The sequence below is a fragment of the Pinus tabuliformis genome, chromosome 1_2, assembly GCF_031772625.1.
Source record: "Pinus tabuliformis cultivar Carrire ecotype Pingquan chromosome 1_2, CPIR1, whole genome shotgun sequence".
NCBI lineage: Eukaryota > Viridiplantae > Streptophyta > Pinopsida > Pinales > Pinaceae > Pinus > Pinus tabuliformis.
Genome location: NC_142298.1, coordinates 324817153 through 324839378, shown reverse-complemented (window position 1 = coordinate 324839378; position 22226 = coordinate 324817153). Strand labels below are relative to the sequence as shown.

At 37.6% G+C, this 22226-nt stretch overlaps 1 protein-coding gene across 1 annotated transcript in view; it reads left to right on the top strand.

The window, feature by feature from the left end:
• The window catches only part of LOC149205696 (Transducin/WD40 repeat-like superfamily protein), a 171102-nt gene that overhangs the window by 64384 nt on the left and 84492 nt on the right, over nt 1-22226 (top strand). The window contains exon 5 of the mRNA XM_089395138.1: nt 2080-2239. Within this exon, the coding sequence (XP_089251264.1) occupies nt 2080-2239 (160 nt within the window). The remainder of the gene's footprint in view (nt 1-2079; nt 2240-22226) is intronic.

Here is a 22226-nt window from a genome sequence, read left to right as displayed (position 1 = left end):
CTTGGTTGTCTTGTATAGTGTAGCGTGCACAAGAACTGGAATTTGTGGCCAAGTATCTCCCTAATGAAGAGGGATAGGCATCTTTGATCATGACACCGGAAGAATGTAGAAACAGAGCTCCCTGAATTCTTATGGAGGCTTTGGTATTTGCCTTTGATCTCATAGCAGAAGGGACACCTAAAAATGATGTGCATCTTTATTTCTGGTTCCTGAAGGTGACCTGGAGTCTGTGAGAGCCAACTTGGAGCTGGCCCAGAGAGATCCTGAGTGAAATCCAGTGTCTATATGTGTATGGGGATGGACAATGATGCCATCCTGCAACTCCAAGTAGTGTTCTAGATAGAAAGACATCTTCGAGCTTAGGTTATCTGGAGGTGAGGTCAAAGAAACTTGGATGTACAATTTATAGATATTACTGAGTGATGTACATGAATCAAAAGATAAGGATATTATCCAATCAAGTAATCCAAGTCTATGAAGTGCAGCAGTCATGGTGGGGCCTTCAGAGTATATACTGTAAAAATAATATTATGAACACAAATAGTATTTTGTCATGTAGGGTGATAAAGTGATGTGCACCTTGTGGTTTTGGAATTGATACATAGTTTCTACGAGATATGGGACTATTAACCTTCTGGGACAGAATCTATACATAGTTTCTACGAGGAATGGATCATGGGACTATTAACCTTCTGGGGCAGCTGTCCTTTTCACTATGTATAACCATTGTTGTTCTATAGACATGCTAAAATACAATGTATGAGTTCAATTCAGTTGGTTTACCTTGGAATCTCTATTTGTTCTGCAAACAATCTATATCTGAATCTTACCTATATGTGGAGGATCCTTTGAAGTAAATTTATGGTTCAAACACTGTTTTGCCTACTTGTGCTTAAGGTCCAGTAAATGCATCTTTGGTCATTAACCAATTAATTTCAGGTGTCATGGGCTACATCACTGATGGGACTGGACCCTTTCCCCCCTTTGCAAAATTCCTTTTACATTTGCATGCGTGCTAAGTGCATAACTCAAAATAATACTATCTATGTAACCTACACATGTAAAACTATTGTTTTGAATACATCATAGCACAGGGCCTATTTATTACTAACCCATCTAAGCAAAATTCTTTCTTCTTTTCCTATTTTTTGTTGATAGTATGAATTACTCTATTTTGCAAATCTATAAATTCTTCCCTGTATCTTTTTTTTTCTGTTCTCATGACTTTTACTATAGAGTACTCCAAGGCTTGAGAACTGGTGTGGGTCTTTGTTTTCAACATTTCGTGCATAGATACATGCAGTCCATCATCAGGATGATCACACTATGTAAAGTGGAAGGAGAGAATAGCAAAATCATTCTCCACTTATTGATATATGTCTAGTGAGATGTATATGTGAAATTCTTGATGAGTGGAGTTGGCCTAGCAAAGTTAAGTCAACTTCTTCTCAGTATCCACACTCCACAAGATGAGAGGTTACATGTGATATTGACCTCCAAGCTTGTTGATGTACATGTCTCAAGGAATTTGCACACACATGCACATGAGCAAGCTGAGGTTAATATCATGTGTAACTTATTATATTGTGGCAGGAATTATTGTGGATATTGAGAAGAAGTCGGCTTAACTCTAGCTGGCAGACTGCACTTATCGAGCACTCCAGATATACATTATCCATAGAAAAATATAAACAAGTGGAGTGATTTTTCTATTCTCTCTTTCCACTCCACGTTGTGTGAATATCCTGATGATGGACTACATATATATAAGCCCAAAACCTGACTGATTTTTCTTTTATCTCTTCTCACTTCACATTGTGTGAATATCCTGATGATGGACTACATATACAAGTCCAAAACGTTGAAAACAAAAAAAACCAAACAGGTTTTCGTCAAGCTTTGTGATTATTTCATTTTGTTTATTTTTAGTGCAGAGTTCTTTTTATATATTTTCCCACAATCCTATGTCTTCTGTGAGAGCTTGGAAAAGCAATAGAATGGTATACAAATGTGAAAGCTAAGTCACTTATTGTGTTTAACCTGATCCTAATTGTTGCCAATTAATTGTCACTGCTTCAGGTTGTGAAGCTTGTGAGAGCAATTCGGAAAGGATGGATAACGTTTCAGAAAGCTGAAGAAAAGCCTCGCTTCTATTTGATGTGGGGAGATGATCTCAAACCATCAGAAAAAATGGCAAACGGGCTGAGTTATATCCCAGCGCCAAAACCAAAGTTACCTGGTATATGCCATATTGCAATATAAGAGATATTTACTCAGATAATTTTTCATAATTATTATTCTAGTTAGAAAACTCTTGGAAAAATTAGGTTTTGTTATTATTCTAATATCAAGAAGATGCCATGTTTTTCCGAAATTGGTTTGCTTTCAATGGTGGATCCGATTATGTTATGAACCTTGTTAGAGTAGATACTTATAATGGGTATATGTTGTAATATAGCTCAACTTAGGAGCATATGTTAAGAATACTTTATATTGTAATAAAGTAAGGCTATAAAACTAAGCTTTGATGACTTAAGCTAATGAAGTCATAAAAGTATGCCTTACGAGGCTATGCTATGTAATATTATGCATACCTTTTGTATGTCTTCCTCACTGAGGCTATGCTATGTAATATTATGCATACCTTTTGAATAACGAATCATATTAAACCTTCTCTCTCTCTCTCTCTCTCTCTCTCTCTCTTTTCTGCAATTGTGTATGTATGTAATTTTTATATGGTAAGTTGGTAATGGAGATATGGAATCTTAAGGATAAGGCATCTTGAAGAAAGCGTCAAGCATGAAAGAGGCTGAGGGATTGTGTGGGCACATAAAACCCAATGAGGCTTGGGATTGGCACATGTTTGGGGTAGAGGGTAGGCAAAGTCACACATAATTGCATGGCTGACATATGAGATTGCACACACACAAAGAGATAAGTTTATATTTAATTTGCTAAATTGAGTTCAATAAATTAAAAGCTATGTTGCCAGGAAATGCGGGTACGGGGACGGGGACAGGGACGGGGACGTCATTTTTTGAAACAGGGTGCGTGGGTTTGTCGGGGGTATATTATAATTTATATATATAATATATAAATATTATATTTTATAAATTATAATATATATGAATTTGTATATTTTTCAACTTTAAACAAGAAAACTAAAATATTTATTATTTAAACTTTAAAGATTTAAACATGCACATCATTGAACATACAATATTCACATTGAAATTTGAAAATTTCTAGTTTGATATCAAGTGCAAATTGGAGTTTACATATTAATAAGAATCGTGATAATTGATATATTTCCATTGTCATACTACATTCAAAATTTGCCTTAAGGCATCTCCAAACATTAACTTGGAAATTTTAAAATACTAAAATAAAAATAGCTAATAGTGAACAATGGCTTCCTCAAGCCATGTCATCAGCATCACTCAGATCTTCAGTTAGCATGCTGTCCAGGTAGGAATCACTCTCATCTTGAGGCTCCTGCTCATCCATAGCAACTGGAGGTAGCTCAATAAGGCCATCTGATTGTATCTCCTCGTCCACACACAACATCATTTGTGTATTGGTCCCATCTCTTGAAAAGACCCTCCTTGTACCCAGAGTCTTTTCGAGATATGAGACGAAGTGTGCTATGAATGTACACTAAGTTCTCTACCTTCTTTGAGCGCAACCTATTTCTCTTTACTGAATGGATAAAGGCATAAGTACTCCAATTCTTTTTGCAAGATGAAGAGCCGACTACCTATAATATTAGGGGAAGCCCATTAAATTAATTAAAAATTTAAAAAATAAAAACTAAAATGAACCCCAAAGAACCCGATTGCCGAGAAAATATCGTGATATTTTCTGTTTTGAAAATATTGCGATATTTTCAAAATATCGGCAAATATCGGAAAATATCGGCAAAATATCGCGATATTTTGAAAATATCGGCTATATTTAAAAATTTGAAAAATTTATTTTTTATGCTTGCCGATATTTGCCGATATTTTTGCCGATATTGCCGATAAGATATTTTCTGTTTTCAACACTGGTTCTAGGTACCCATCATCGGGGTTCTCCATACCTGTCAAGACAAAAGAACCCAATTTTATTTAATGGAGAACCCAATTCTTCATAGAAGAATCTAGTTCTTATGGGTTCTTCTCAGAAACACTCGTACCCGAATCAGGTACTTGGGGACGAGAACCTGGGACGGGTTCAAGAACCCCACCCTCGGGTTCGCGAACTCTTGCAACATAGATTAAATGGTTCCTAAGATTTAAGACTCGTGATAAAATAAAATGGATTTTTTAAAACTTATGGTGAGGAGAAAAAGATGTGACTAGTGACAATTTTTTTTTCTTCCATAGATTTCAAGGATATATGGTTGTTTGATGGTTAATCCAACATTATGAGGCATGGATTCCTTCCAAAAACACATCTGGCCTACTTGATAATCTCAACAATGGAGCATTAGGCCAAAATGCCCGCTTGCGTGGAGCAACATTGACTGAGGATGTAAAGAGAACAAGAACAAGTGAACCTATGATGATTTGAATGGTTTCGTTGGTTGGTGGCTTGGTCAATGTATGCAACAAAAACATGATATGCACTTTCGATTGATAAAACATTCTTAGACATCCTACTAGTGTGTGATGTCCCCTCTAATTAAAATCAACAAGCCTTCAGTGTTCTAATTGCAATTTTATATTCATGTTTAAATCAGCAATGAACATGGGGTTTGGGCATTAAACATGATGAGTAAAACAAATTGAAACCGGGTGGCCTACAGGATATAAAATTTCTACATAAACTTGCCTTAAAAACGATTTAAATTAGGCCACAAGCCAAGTAAATTAGAGCAGTATGTTTCAGCCTTCAGATGCAGAAATATGAAAATCTGAGGAAAATTACAGCCACTTACTATGAAAAATGCATCCACAAACTAGCCACACAATATGATCAAACTACCCTAAGTGAATGCAGATTTTTGTACCAGCAAGATAGATTTCCACACAGCACAATTTCCAGCTTAAAGAAATAGAATTCTACCAAGCAACCTAGTGATTTTAGGGCCGAATATTTTGTATGGAAGTAACATAAAGTTCCAGATTTACTTTAACAAAAAGAAAAGAATGAATTTAAAATTTTTGTTTGACTAAAAGAAGTGACTAGTGACTAGCTACCAATTTGGGCATATGGGGTCAGCTAAGGCTCTTCTTGAGAAGCTATAGGTGGACTAAAGTGATAGATAGGGCTGAAAGGTTCAAACTTTATCAAATTGTTTAACTAGGCTAAATGACTTCAAGAATTTGAAAGGAACATTCTAGAGCATAAATTTTCAGTGATCTTGAGAGGGAATCTACCAAGCAAAAGATAACCTCTCCTCTTGAGAGGAATGAACATGGGGTTTGGGCATTAAACATGATGAGTAAAACAAATTGAAACCGGGTGGCCTACAGGATATAAAATTTCTACATAAAGTTGCCTTAAAAACGATTTAAATTAGGCCACAAGCCAAGTAAATTAGAGCAGTATGTTTCAGCCTTATGATCAAACTACCCTAAGTGAATGCAGATTTTTGTACCAGCAAGATAGATTTCCACACAGCACAATTTCCAGCTTAAAGAAATAGAATTCTACCAAGCAACCTAGTGATTTTAGGGCCGAATATTTTGTATGGAAGTAACATAAAGTTCCAGATTTACTTTAACAAAAAGAAAAGAATGAATTTAAAATTTTTGTTTGACTAAAAGAAGTGACTAGTGACTAGCTACCAATTTGGGCATATGGGGTCAGCTAAGTCCCTTCTTGAGAAGCTATAGGTGGACTAAAGTGATAGATAGGGCTGAAAGGTTCAAACTTCAAACTTTATCAAATTGTTTAACTAGGCTAAATGACTTCAAGAATTTGAAAGGAACATTCTAGAGCATAAATTTTCAGTGATCTTGAGAGGGAATCTACCAAGCAAAAGATAACCTCTCCTCTTGAGAGCAATGAACATGGGGTTTGGGCATTAAACATGATGAGTAAAACAAATTGAAACCGGGTGGCCTACAGGATATAAAATTTCTACGTAAACTTGCCTTAAAAACGATTTAAATTAGGCCACAAGCCAAGTAAATTAGAGCAGTATGTTTCAGCCTTCAGATGCAGAAATATGAAAATCTGAGGAAAATTACAGCCACTTACTATGAAAAATGCATCCACAAACTAGCCACACAATATGATCAAACTAACCTAAGTGAATGCAGATTTTTGTACCAGCAAGATAGATTTCCACATAGCACAATTTCCAGCTGAAAGAAATAGAATTCTACCAAGCAACCTAGTGATTTTAGGGCCGAATATTTTGTATGGAAGTAACATAAAGTTCCAGATTTACTTTAACAAAAAGAAAAGAATGAATTTAAAATTTTTGTTTGACTAAAAGAAGTGACTAGTGACTAGCTACCAATTTGGGCATATGGGGTCAGCTAAGGCTCTTCTTGAGAAGCTATAGGTGGACTAAAGTGATAGATAGGGCTGAAAGGTTCAAACTTTATCAAATTGTTTAACTAGGCTAAATGACTTCAAGAATTTGAAAGGAACATTCTAGAGCATAAATTTTCAGTGATCTTGAGAGGGAATCTACCAAGCAAAAGATAACCTCTCCTCTTGAGAGGAATGAACTGTTGGCATTATGATTCAAGTGTTGTCCTTGATGGCAACTCACTCAGAGGTTGGTACAGATGCTCAGAAGTTGGTTCAGGTGATGGCAACTTACTCAGAAGACAGATCCTAGTACAGCTTGCCAAGGAAGTTCATACACGCAGGTTTGGTAAGCCCAAGTCGCGTGTACACGCAGGTTGGCTTCAGAAAAAGCGCGTGTATGTGGAAAAGCTCCTTTGGTCCATGGCGGTTAGTCCTTGGAAGTTGTGCCTATGGTTTCGGACCATTGTGTCTCGACGGGCGTGTCGATCCCTAGTTTTGAAGTTGATGGTATTGTGTTTCTATGGTTTTGGCTCTTGGTATTGAACAAGGCCTAAGGCTATATAAGGAGAAGATCACTAGGCAAAGAGTAAGTGTGTGTGGGTGTCTGACGCAGTGAGAGGATCTGGTATTGCTGGTTATCTGTTCGGGACGCTTGACAAGGGTCGGATCTGACAGCAAAGGCAGAAGTAATCATTTCTAGATCTGCACGCGGGTTGCCTTTGGAGAAAGCGCGTATACACGCGGTTTTGGTACAGTTAAGTAGCGTATGCATGATAAGGGTTGATATTTCAGGTTGTTGCTGATTCTGGTGGTTGTTGCAGAGTTCTAGATTCTGGTTTGGGTTCTGTGCTCTTGATGACAGGGTTTCAGTGATTCGGTATTGGGTTGTTTAATGAATTATGATGCAAGTATAAGTTGATGATTGTATTGCGGTAATGTTTGCTTTGTACTCTTGGATCCAGTCTGAAAATTGATGAAACGTGGTCCCTGAAGGTTGTAGGGTCAGCACCTACGTACTAGTAAATGGATCAGCTAGTACAAGAGCTGAGGGGGTTGTAGCTCCCTTCCAGAAGTAGTTGGAAAACGAAAGAGAGGGTTGTAGCCCTCTGCAGGTTGTAGCCTGCATACTGGTAAAGGACTGCACCAGTATATTGTAAAAGAAGTTTCTCATTAAAGAAGAAAGAGACGAATTGCAGCAGGTGGTTTTCACCCACATTGGGTTTCCACCTTATATCATGGTGTTCATGTGTGTGGCTCTTGTGTGATGTTCTGTTCTGTTATACTGCACCTGTTTACTGTTAAATTGCTTAATAATGTTCTGATGCATTTACTGAAGATAAGACTAACTGAATCATAAGATATCTGCATATACGCTAGTTGCTTTAGACACAGTCGCGTGTACACGCGGATTCACTTAACTGAAGTCGCGTATATGTTTCTGAGTATGAAATTGAAAAGGTTTTATTGATCTGATAATACTGATTCACCCCCCCTCTCAGTATTATTTCCAACAATTGGTATCGGAGCAGGTCCTTCAGAGGAAGCTTGATCGCTTGAAGGAAAAGATCCATCAAGATGGCTAATCCAGAAAGAGAGGCACACATCAGGCCACCAGTCTTTGACGGGAACAATTTTACTCACTGGAAGATAAGAACCACTGCATATCTACAGTCTCTTGGAGCAGAAGTTTGGGGACTCGTAGAAGGAGGATACAAATTCCCATCAGCAACTCCTACAGATCCAGCAGAGAAAAAGCAATATGAGCTCAATGCCAAAGTAGTTAATGTCCTATTGAGTACTTTGACTCAATCAGAATTTATGAAGATCATGCATCTCAAATCAGCTAAGGAAATATGGGACAAAATCGTTACAAGCTACGAAGGAGATGATCAGGTAAAAATAGCGAAGCTTCAAACTCTCAGAATCCGGTATGAAACTCTTAAGATGCGAAGTAATGAAAGCGTAGCTAATTATTTCCTGCGTATGGATGAGATTGTGAATTGTATGAGGGATCTGGGTGAAGAATTTGAGGAAGTTGTCTTAGTTCAAAAGGTTTTGAGATCTTTGTCTACTAAATTTGATTCTAAAGTATCTGCCATAGAAGAAAAGGAGAATGTGCGGAAAATTACCATGTCACAGCTTCACGGGATCTTAACTGCTTTTGAAATGCGACAAGAGGTACCACCAGAGGCCGCATTCGAAGTGTCAGAGGAAGAAGATGAGGTAAATTTTGTCAAGAATCTTGAACGGGGAACTGGACGGTTCAAAGATAAGCTACCTTTCAAATGTTTTCTATGTGGTAGAGTTGGTCACTATGTTGCTAGATGTCCTCATAACAAAGAAAGGATATATGAAGAAGATGGTAGAAGCTATTATTCCCATATTAAAAGTTCATTAAATGATAGTGAAGATATTAGAAGTCTCATGGCGCACAAGAAGAAGAATGCTTCATCCAATAATAGCGAGGATATTAAAAGTCTCATGGCACATGAAGAGAAGAATGCAGAAACTGAAGAAGCTGCCAAATTAAAAGAACTATTGGAAACAGAAACCAGGGTAAGGGAGAGATTGCAGGATATAGCAAAAGATCAGAGCACAACTATTCAGAGACTTGAATCAAAGATCCTCTCTCTAAAAGAAGATCTTGAAGATCAAGAACATGAAGTGATCAAACTAAAGCGACAAGTGGAAGAAGGGAGCAAAGTTGAAGAAGACCTAAGGAAGCAGTATCTGAAAAAGGAAGAACAACATCAGGTTGAGGTAAATATCTTGAAAGGTAAACTAGAAGAAAAGGATAAGCTCTTACGATTTCAAGATAGTTCTAAAGTCTTGGATGATATTCTTAATAGTCAAAGATCTCCTGCTATCAAGACTGGTCTTGGTTTTCATGAATATGGTGAAGGTGAATCTAGTTCACAAGGTGAGGCAAGAAACTCTAATGAGAAATCTGAAATGCTCAAGGAACAACCAAGGAAAGAAATTCCTCAAGGAAGATCCTTTACTCCTAACTATGGACGTGACAGACGATTATTTCCTCCGCTGAATAATGTTGAATGTTATGTATGTCATAATTTTGGACATGTTGCAGCCAGATGTAGAAGTAGAATGGTTCAAGAAAGATCATCGCATCCCAAGTATTTCAGAGGGTATTGCTTTGCCTGCAATGCATATGGACACAAAGCAATTGATTGTGATAGAAGGAACATGAAAAATATAAGGTGTTATACATGCAACAACTATGGGCATAAAGCAAGGGAATGCAGAAGCAGATTTCAAAATTCAAGACAAGGGGACCATACATCATCACAGTTGCAGGAATTGAAGAAGACAGAGACAGAAAGGTGTGGGACAACTCAGTCAGCTGACATAACAGACACAGGGGAATCTGAAAGTGATGAGATTCAGTATTCCATCCTGCATACGCTGAGATAATGAAGACAAGTCGGGTATATACGCGAGTTACAGGCTGCAAAGTCGCGTATATGGAGAAAGGGCAGCAGAACAGACCCAGGTTCAGTCATGGTTGGCTCAGGCTCAGGGGGAGCAGAACAGACTCAGGAAATGGTTCAGACATGGTTGGCTCACACTCAGGGGGAGAATATTCTTCAAATAATGCATTGTTGGCATTATGGTTAGAAGTTGTTGATAAAGTCTATGAAGCTAAATGATACATCTTACTGTTTAGGAATGGTATTGCAGGCTGATGCTTATATCATGATGCTGTTGGTGGCTTTCATAAGTCTTGGTCTAGATATTTCGTCTCTATGTCATGTATCTCTTGTAATATCTCTTTTATGGTGTCAAGGTCATGTAACGGCCTATGTTGGTTTCCCCACTATGCCTGGGATGAATGATGAATGTATGTTGAGTCTTTTGGTGATAGGAAGGTCTTCTATGATGTATAAGTCCTTGTTCTTCTTGAAGAACATCTTTTGCAGATCTTGCCTACAGTCAAGGGGAGCATGAACAACACAATTCAGCAAGAGCAGGATGGATAGATTGGTACACTTTGGCATACACAAAGGGGGAGCATAGTTGGAGATTTCAGCAAGTACTCAGGGGGAGTATGGACAGCAGAAGGTATACCAAAGAAGAGAATATCTTGGTCCGCCCTTTGCCCTTGATGTCAAAGGGGGAGAGTGACTTGGTGTAGTGGTTGCCATCAAGTCCAAAGGGGGAGATTGTTGGCATTATGATTCAAGTGTTGTCCTTGATGGCAACTCACTCAGAGGTTGGTACAGATGCTCAGAAGTTGGTTCAGGTGATGGCAACTTACTCAGAAGACAGATCCTAGTACAGCTTGCCAAGGAAGTTCATACACGCAGGTTTGGTAAGCCCAAGTCGCGTGTACACGCAGGTTGGCTTCAGAAAAAGCGCGTGTATGTGGAAAAGCTCCTTTGGTCCATGGCGGTTAGTCCTTGGAAGTTGTGCCTATGGTTTCGGACCATTGTGTCTCGACGGGCGTGTCGATCCCTAGTTTTGAAGTTGATGGTATTGTGTTTCTATGGTTTTGGCTCTTGGTATTGAACAAGGCCTAAGGCTATATAAGGAGAAGATCACTAGGCAAAGAGTAAGTGTGTGTGGGTGTCTGACGCAGTGAGAGGATCTGGTATTGCTGGTTATCTGTTCGGGACGCTTGACAAGGGTCGGATCTGACAGCAAAGGCAGAAGTAATCATTTCTAGATCTGCACGCGGGTTGCCTTTGGAGAAAGCGCGTATACACGCGGTTTTGGTACAGTTAAGTAGCGTATGCATGATAAGGGTTGATATTTCAGGTTGTTGCTGATTCTGGTGGTTGTTGCAGAGTTCTAGATTCTGGTTTGGGTTCTGTGCTCTTGATGACAGGGTTTCAGTGATTCGGTATTGGGTTGTTTAATGAATTATGATGCAAGTATAAGTTGATGATTGTATTGCGGTAATGTTTGCTTTGTACTCTTGGATCCAGTCTGAAAATTGATGAAACGTGGTCCCTGAAGGTTGTAGGGTCAGCACCTACGTACTAGTAAATGGATCAGCTAGTACAAGAGCTGAGGGGGTTGTAGCTCCCTTCCAGAAGTAGTTGGAAAACGAAAGAGAGGGTTGTAGCCCTCTGCAGGTTGTAGCCTGCATACTGGTAAAGGACTGCACCAGTATATTGTAAAAGAAGTTTCTCATTAAAGAAGAAAGAGACGAATTGCAGCAGGTGGTTTTCACCCACATTGGGTTTCCACCTTATATCATGGTGTTCATGTGTGTGGCTCTTGTGTGATGTTCTGTTCTGTTATACTGCACCTGTTTACTGTTAAATTGCTTAATAATGTTCTGATGCATTTACTGAAGATAAGACTAACTGAATCATAAGATATCTGCATATACGCTAGTTGCTTTAGACACAGTCGCGTGTACACGCGGATTCACTTAACTGAAGTCGCGTATATGTTTCTGAGTATGAAATTGAAAAGGTTTTATTGATCTGATAATACTGATTCACCCCCGCAGTATGTTTCAGCCTTCAGATGCAGAAATATGAAAATCTGAGGAAAATTACAGCCACTTACTATGAAAAATGCATCCACAAACTAGCCACACAATATGATCAAACTAACCTAAGTGAATGCAGATTTTTGTACCAGCAAGATAGATTTCCACATAGCACAATTTCCAGCTGAAAGAAATAGAATTCTACCAAGCAACCTAGTGATTTTAGGGCCGAATATTTTGTATGGAAGTAACATAAAGTTCCAGATTTACTTTAACAAAAAGAAAAGAATGAATTTAAAATTTTTGTTTGACTAAAAGAAGTGACTAGTGACTAGCTACCAATTTGGGCATATGGGGTCAGCTAAGGCTCTTCTTGAGAAGCTATAGGTGGACTAAAGTGATAGATAGGGCTGAAAGGTTCAAACTTTATCAAATTGTTTAACTAGGCTAAATGACTTCAAGAATTTGAAAGGAACATTCTAGAGCATAAATTTTCAGTGATCTTGAGAGGGAATCTACCAAGCAAAAGATAACCTCTCCTCTTGAGAGGAATGAACATGGGGTTTGGGCATTAAACATGATGAGTAAAACAAATTGAAACCGGGTGGCCTACAGGATATAAAATTTCTACATAAACTTGCCTTAAAAACGATTTAAATTAGGCCACAAGCCAAGTAAATTAGAGCAGTATGTTTCAGCCTTATGATCAAACTACCCTAAGTGAATGCAGATTTTTGTACCAGCAGGATAGATTTCCACACAGCACAATTTCCAGCTGAAAGAAATAGAATTCTACCAAGCAACCTAGTGATTTTAGGGCCGAATATTTTGTATGGAAGTAACATAAAGTTCCAGATTTACTTTAACAAAAAGAAAAGAATGAATTTAAAATTTTTGTTTGACTAAAAGAAGTGACTAGTGACTAGCTACCAATTTGGGCATATGGGGTCAGCTAAGGCTTTTCTTGAGAAGCTATAGGTGGACTAAAGTGATAGATAGGGCTGAAAGGTTCAAACTTTATCAAATTGTTTAACTAGGCTAAATGACTTCAAGAATTTGAAAGGAACATTCTAGAGCATAAATTTTCAGTGATCTTGAGAGGGAATCTACCAAGCAAAAGATAACCTCTCCTCTTGAGAGGAATGAACATGGGGTTTGGGCATTAAACATGATGAGTAAAACAAATTGAAACCGGGTGGCCTACAGGATATAAAATTTCTACATAAACTTGCCTTAAAAACGATTTAAATTAGGCCACAAGCCAAGTAAATTAGAGCAGTATGTTTCAGCCTTATGATCAAACTACCCTAAGTGAATGCAGATTTTTGTACCAGCAAGATAGATTTCCACACAGCACAATTTCCAGCTTAAAGAAATAGAATTCTACCAAGCAACCTAGTGATTTTAGGGCCGAATATTTTGTATGGAAGTAACATAAAGTTCCAGATTTACTTTAAGAAAAAGAAAAGAATGAATTTAAAATTTTTGTTTGACTAAAAGAAGTGACTAGTGACTAGCTACCAATTTGGGCATATGGGGTCAGCTAAGGCTCTTCTTGAGAAGCTATAGGTGGACTAAAGTGATAGATAGGGCTGAAAGGTTCAAACTTCAAACTTTATCAAATTGTTTAACTAGGCTAAATGACTTCAAGAATTTGAAAGGAACATTCTAGAGCATAAATTTTCAGTGATCTTGAGAGGGAATCTACCAAGCAAAAGATAACCTCTCCTCTTGAGAGCAATGAACATGGGGTTTGGGCATTAAACATGATGAGTAAAACAAATTGAAACCAGGTGGCCTACAGGATATAAAATTTCTACATAAACTTGCCTTAAAAACGATTTAAATTAGGCCACAAGCCAAGTAAATTAGAGCAGTATGTTTCAGCCTTCAGATGCAGAAATATGAAAATCTGAGGAAAATTACAGCCACTTACTATGAAAAATGCATCCACAAACTAGCCACACAATATGATCAAACTACCCTAAGTGAATGCAGATTTTTGTACCAGCAAGATAGATTTCCACACAGCACAATTTCGAGCTTAAAGAAATAGAATTCTACCAAGCAACCTAGTGATTTTAGGGCCGAATATTTTGTATGGAAGTAACATAAAGTTCCAGATTTACTTTAACAAAAAGAAAAGAATGAATTTAAAATTTTTGTTTGACTAAAAGAAGTGACTAGTGACTAGCTACCAATTTGGGCATATGGGGTCAGCTAAGGCTCTTCTTGAGAAGCTATAGGTGGACTAAAGTGATAGATAGGGCTGAAAGGTTCAAACTTTATCAAATTGTTTAACTAGGCTAAATGACTTCAAGAATTTGAAAGGAACATTCTAGAGCATAAATTTTCAGTGATCTTGAGAGGGAATCTACCAAGCAAAAGATAACCTCTCCTCTTGAGAGGAAAACCCACAAGAACTCTTCTCTTCTTATAGAACTTGAAATGATGAATTCCAAGACCTATGACCCTTGACCAAGATCCCTCCAAGACCATGTCAAACCTCTCTTTGATGAGCACAAAGTCAACTTCAATCAACCTAGCCTTCAAATAGCTGCTTGCTTTCTCTTCAAGCTCGATTTTAGACCTACACTTTTGACTGTGATTCTCGACCCTCATGAAGCAACCCTAATTTGCATGTGTTACATAAATATGGTAGAAATAGTCTCTTTTCTCCTTTGCTTGGGCAACAATTCCTTCTTCAATAATTCAAGTTGTATACTAGAGTGATATTACCCCACAACTTGACTTATTGCAAAGACTGTAATTCAGTTCTACTATAGTTGTATGGATGCCCTAATTCCCTATTTGCATGTGTGAAAAATTTAGCCCAAAGACAGTCCAAAAAACTGATTTCTCCTTCCTTTTGTCTTCTCTTTTCTTCGTTCGATCTTCTTGTGTTTTTTGTGCTTGAGATTGAATTGATTAGATGTTGTCATAAATGAGGTCAAGCCCTTTATATATAGGTTTCCTGTCCCAGCTGTAGGTTGACTTGATATTGCCTCTAGGCCGACTGATCATCTTTTGAAGGCCAACTTATTGTAGCACTTGTGATGAGGCCTTGGAGGGTCTTTCACTCAAAATTGACTTCTAAATTTTTCTTTTACAATATGTAACATGCCCAAAAGGGTCTTCCATACATGAAAATGACTCAATTGACTTGCAGACTCAAGGATAAGCCCTAGAGCATTTAGTGGGTGCTTGAACTAAAAATAAACATTCCTTGAGCATGAAATCCATGTCTCAATAATGACAATAATAAATTTATTTTTCATTTTACAATAAATACAGAAAATCATGATTACATATGTCATTATGAAGACCGAACCTAGTTACATATTTCAACACTCCCTCTTAACTATAGAGGTATTCATAATCTATATAAGGTACTTGGACATTCTGAAACTCAAGAATTCTCAAAAGAATAGTCGGATTGGTAAGCCATATCATAAGTTGTTTCCTTAGCTTATGTCAGAGCATCTCATCATACCAACCAACATTGTCACATAGCAAGGCCTTTACTAACATCTCTATCTCTGCACAGGATCAGAGCACAATGTTGGCGAGACCAATGACTTATAAACACCATCATCATTGTCTCTCAAGGCGCATACCCACCCAGGTGTTCATAGTAGGACAATTCCTATCTTGGAATAACACATCCTCAAGGAATTTCCTCTTTGATTATTCTTACCTATTGGATGTCCTACCACATCCTCAAAGAGTATAGAATCAATCTCAAATGCTTACCCAATCCTCCATTCTTTCTTCACAACATGTAGACAAGAATGATGTGCCTATCTCTCCCTCTCAACTAGGGAAGATATACTCATTCTTATAAAAGGAATATACCCAAGCTCCCTCTTACTTGGGGACATGTCCAAGGTCCCTCTTAACTAGGGACTTATTACCAACAACAACTATCTTCTCTTTGGTGGAGATCATGGTACTATCAATTGCTTGTAAGGCTCCTCCTTTTGATGTCATGAACTTCATCTTATTCATTATGGAGTCTTCATCTTCTAGATTTTCTTCGTAAGGCACCATCCATCCATCACTTTATTTTCAATGAACAATAGTCTTGTCATCCTTCTTTGCATCGAAAAGTGATCTTCCAGTTCACATCTGGCTTTTCTTCACATAGCTACCTCTTCTAAGTCATGCTTCTTTCATGAAATTATCCAATCTCATGAGTGCTAGTTGTAGGTGACATCTACAACTCTCTCTTGGTAGATCTGTTTCAAGCCAACCATATGTTTTCAGAAATCAAAATGAACATCAAATCAAAGTTACCTTTTCATGGTGGCCTTTCATTATGACATCTCCTTCTTGCAATATCAACATCTTGCACATTTGTAAACACATCTCCAAGACTTTCAATGTTAAGGGTCTCCTTCCTTTGCAAACTTTATCAAAGTCTTCATATCTTCTCTATGGAGATGTCATAGCTAATTATTCTATTTATTGGATGTTGATCACTTATCTTATCTTTCGTGACTATAGTTGCAATTCTCACAAATTCTCCTTCCTTTCTTCACATATTGTTTCCCAGGAACTTCTATACATAGTTCCTTCATCTTGTCAACCACCTCATATTCCATATGGGGAGATATTATGTTGATTTAATCTTATCAATATGTGAACTAGTTCAAGGTATATGCCTTCATGCATCTTTTCTAAAGGAAGAGATCTTTCTCCTTTGATCATGCTCATGAGATAGAGCATTGAACCATGCTTATCAACAACTATATGATGACATGACTTTATCCATCTATTTCCAAATATATACATACCTCTTCCTTCATGTGGTCATCTAGACTTCCTTTCCTTTGAATACTAAAGTACTTCAACCAACTTGACATGTTGCACATCTTCGTCATCATACTTACTTATGGATCCCACACAAGGTGGACCATAGACGATTAGCGAGACGCTTCTTCCAAGTAGAGATGAACCTTCTAATGAAGATTCCAATGGAGGATCTTGATTATCCTCATCCTACAAATGCTCCTTCCTAATGTATGATGATTTCTTCATCTTCTATTATGCTAGATGACTTTCTTTAAACCATACATATTGCTGCTATGGTTATCCTTTAATGCTTCTACTGGAGATACCATTAATTACTTTCTTTCTATGAAGACTGTTACAACCATGTAGACTTTCTACTCCAGCTATGCTTCCATGCCTTTTATGATGAAGTCATCTCTATTTTAGCTCTAGTGTGTCCTATCATCCTTGTGATGCTTCCTATCATGATAGCTATCTTTTACAAAAATTGAGAAGAACTAAGTGAAGGAGATTATCTCAGTCATAGTAGAGATCTTTCACTTCCTCCTCCTTGGATTTCCTTTTTTTTCAGGTTCTTCCACTTCTTTGGTGACATGGGCTTCATTCCTTTCTTTCCTTTTCTTGTTTTCCTTCTTGAGTTTAGGACAATCTCTCTTTAAATGACCTCTATGAAGCAAGCCAACGATCTCCTCCACATGCCTAGACGAATATCACAACTCTTAGTGTCACAATGCTCGACATGGTATCAGGACTCTTGATGCAACGTCATAATGCTCGACATGGTATCAGGACTCTTGATGCAACGTCATAATGCTCGACATGGTATCAGGACTCTTAATGCAGTGTCAGAATGCCCAATGCAATATCACAATGTCCTAGGCAGAGACACAACTCTCAATGCAAGTGCTACAATACTTGAGGCATGGTTACAATGCCCAAGGCATGGCACTCCTCAAGATTGTGAGATTGCGTCCAAATATGTGTCAAGTTGGATGAACATCACGTGACATCTAATAGTTGAATGGCCCTTTTAATTTTTATGCCTTCCTAACTTGAATATGGTGTGCGTTGAGAAATCTAGGGGCATCTTAATTAGATGATTTCTCTTACTTTGGTAACTGTTTTTGATGTCCTTTTACTTAACTTGATTAGCTTTTTCTTCAACTTGATTATTATTGTGTTTTCTATTGTCAAACAACTACCAAACAATAAAGATCAATGAGACAAGAGGACACATAATGTAGGCTGTAAGCCAGGGCCAAAACCTCTCCTCTTGAGAGGAAAACCCACAATAATTCTTCTCTTCTTGTAGAACTTCAAATGACGAATTCCAAGACCTAAGACCCTTGTCAAAGACCCCTCCAATACCAAGTCAACCTTCACAACTTTCAACAACTTTTCTAACAACTTTGATGCCAACAAACTTCTCTAACAATTTGGACCTTCCCAACAACTACTTTTGCAAATTTGACTTCTCAAACAATTTCTTCTGCAACTTCGTTTTCTCCAGCGAATTCTTCTGCAACTTTGATTTCCCCAGAAACTTATGCAATTTCGGTCTAGCAGCTACTTTAGAAACCCTAACAAGAGAGAGAAAGAGGTCCAAAACTTTGATCTTGCTTTTCTTCTTCTTTTCCTTGATTTTCGTCCTTTTCCAACTTCTTTCTTGAGGACATCAAACTGCTTCTTGATTTATCGAATTGTTGTGCCAAATGAAGTCGAGGTTCCCTTATATATAGGCTTCTTAGGAGGTCGAATAACTATCCTTGAGGCCAACTTGATCCTTCTTGTAGGTAGACTTGTTTGACAAGATCTTAGAGTGTCTTTATGACACTTCTGACTTTCAAAAAATTTCTTTACAAGATACAACATATGCCCAAAGGAGTTTTATATGTATGACAATGACTCTTTTGACTTCATAACTCTATGACAAACCTAGAAGCACTCAATGGGTGCTTGAACTATAAATAAATTTACCTTGAGCATGGAACCCATGCCTCAAGAATGGCAATAATAAATTTCCTTTCCTCTTCACGTCAAATATAAACTCATGATTACATGACATTATGAAGACCGAACCTAGTTACATATTTCAACACTCCCTCTTAACTATGGAGGTACTCATTATCCATACAAGGTACTTGGACATTCTCATACTGAAGAATTCTCATAAGAAGAGTTTTATTGGTAAGCCATCTAATAAGCGCTATTATTTCAGCTTATCTTATTACATCTCATCATACCAACCAACATTGTCACATAGCAAGGCCTTGCCTAACAACTCTATCTCTCCACAAGATTAGAGCACAATGTTGGCGGGACAGTGACTGATAAGCATCATCATCATTGTCTTTTAAGGCACATATCCCGAATGTTCACAAGGTATGTTTTTTTAGGACTATTCCTGTCATGGAATAACACATACTCAAGGAATTTCCTCTTCAACTACTCTTACCTATTGGATGCCCTATCACATCCTCAAAGAGTATCAAAATTCAGATGCTTACTCAATCCTCCATTCTTTCTTCATAACATGAAGACGAGAATGATGTGTCTATCTCTCCCTCTCAACTAGGGAGGATATACTCATTCCTATAAAAGGAATATACCCTAGTTCCTTCTTACCTAGCAACTCGCCCAAGCACCCTCTTAACTAGGGACTTGTTTCCAACAACAACTATTACCTCTATGGTGGAGACTATGGTAGTATCAACTATTGGTAGGGCTCCTTTCGATGTCATGAACTCCAACTTCTTCATCATGGAGCCTTCATCTTCTAGATCTTCTTCATAGGGCATTGACCATCTCCTTCATAACTTTCCTTTAATGAACCATAGTGTTGATCAATAGTCATGTCATCCTTCTCTTCATCGGAGAGTGATCTTCTAGTTCACATCTGGTTATCCTTCATGCAACTACCTTTTCCAAGTCATGTTTCTTTTAGGATCTTCCATCCAATATCATGAGTACTAGTTGTAGATGACATCTACAACTCTCTTTTGGTAGCCTTGTTTTAACCCAACCAGATGATTTCTCAAAAATCAAAATGAACAGTAAATCAAAGTTACCTTTTTATGATGGCCTTTTGTCATGACATCAACTTCTAAAATCAACATCCTGGACATGCATGGATCCATCTCCAAAACATACATTACCAAGGTTTTTCTTTTTCTAGCACACACATCAGGTTCTCCATAGCTTCTTCATGGAAATGTCATAACTAACCTTTTTAATTAATATCAGATGTTGATTCCTTATCTTATCTTATAGATGCATCTTCCCACGAACTCGTCTTTCATTTTTTTCACATATTGCTTTCCTCATGATCTTCTTTTTCAACATAGAAACCATGATTGTCAATTACCTCATATTCTCCATGAGGTCACTATTGATTCCATCTTGTCGATATGTATAATAATTCAAGGCACATTGTGTACAAGTCTTCATGCATCTTCCTAATGGAAGAGATTCTTCTTCTTCAATCATGCTCATGAGATAGAGCATTTAACCATTCTTTTTGCAACTATATGATGACATGACTTTTATCTATCAAATATATACATACCTCTTCCTCCTTTTGGTCATCTAGACTTCCTTCTAGCAACTTCCTTTCTTTGCTTGAAGATGAAAGTACTTCAACCATCTTGACATGCTGCACATCTTGGTCATCATACCTTACCAGTGGGTCCCACACAAGGTGGAATGTGGACTATCTACGAGGCACTTGCTTCTTCTTAGTAGAGGTGAACCTTCTAATGAAGATTCTAGTGGAAGATCTTGATGATCCTCATTCTTCAAATGCTCCTTCCTAGTGATGGTGTATGATGATTTCTTTATCTTCTATCTTGCTAGATGACTTTCTTCCAACCATATATATTGCTACTTCGGTTTCCCTTATTTGCTTCCAATGGAGATGCCATTTTTGTCATGATCACTGCTACAATCATGTAGACTTTCTACTTCAGCTATCCTTCCATGCTTCTATGATGATGTCATATATCTTGCTATAATGCATCCTATCATACTTGTGATGCTTTCTATTCTCTTGTATAACTGAAAAAAAATAAGTGAAGGTTATCTCAGTCATAGTAGAGATCTTTCACTTACTCCTTTGATTTCTTCTTTTTTTTTCTTCTGATTCTTCCACTTCTTCGGTAACATGGGCTTCATTTATTTCCTTTCTATTCTTGTTGTCCTTGAGTTTGGGACAATTCCTTTTAAATTGCCCATATTCATTACCTTTGTAGCATTGTATCTTTGACATATCGATCTTCTTCTTTTTCCGAGAATCAAACTTTCCAAACTTTCCTTTTCTCTTGGCCATGGTAGCATATGTTTGAACTTGTTCATTTGATCCAACATCGCTCTTAGCCTTCAACCTAGTTTCTTCAATCTTACATAATGACCAAAGTTCATTGAATGGAGTGGCTTCCTTCTTTCCATAGATACTAGATACAAAGTTGCCCCGTTCATCAAGTAGTGCATTGGGCACAACGATGGTCATTTCTTTATCGGACATGATTTCTCCTAATTCTTGTAGTTGATCTCTTATTTGAGATACCCTCATAAGGTATGAGGCTACCCCTTCATCCTTAGATACCTTCATTTTGTATAATTCAGTTCTCAATTATATAACTTCTCCTACAGTGCTTACGGAAAAAATTTATACCAACTTTTCATAGATATCCTTTGATTTCTCCAACTTTGCTACATAAGGGATGATGGAATCCTTGATTGATTCTATGAGGGTGCTTTGAGCCCTTATTTCCCTTTTCATTTGATAGTGCTTGAGCTTGTTCTTGAGATGGTTTGGAGATTGAACCCTTAACATATTCAATAACTTCGTTCTCTATGAGGATCAAATCTATCTTGTTCTTCCATGCAAGGAAATTTGATGACCCAACTAGTTTGTTGCTTTCCTTGCAGAATGAAGTCATGTTGATAGTAGATTCAGACATAAATATAAAGATACTTACTTGTCAGGTAAAGGTGCTTCTTTGATGATGATATCTTCAACTTGACGTATTCTTGATGATGATGACAATTAAAGGTGCCTTCTTGAAGATGATTGGTTCCTCGATTATGTCTTTTCTTCTTCAAAGATGACAATACTTCTTTTCTAGTTGATATGCTTGAGTTGTGAGACTTTCTTTAAAGAGAGGGAAATTACCTTGATTTCTTTGATGATGATGATAATGCTTCTTCTTGCCTCCTTTGGATGTAGAAATGTAGAATATGGAGACTTCAAGATGCTTCAAATGTGTATTCCTTCTTTCTTTGAGTGGAGGTAGGGTCCTTGAGGTCTTATTCTCCTTGTGATGATGTGATCCTTGAGATGAGTATTCCTCCTTGGTGCTTCTTAGTCCTCCTTAATGATTTCCTTGTGTTTGGTCGTTATGTATCCTTCTTCAATGGTGTGATCTTCAGGCTGCCTTTGATACCATGTTGAGAAATCTAAGGGCAACTTAATTAGATGATTTCTTTTACTTTGTTAACTGCT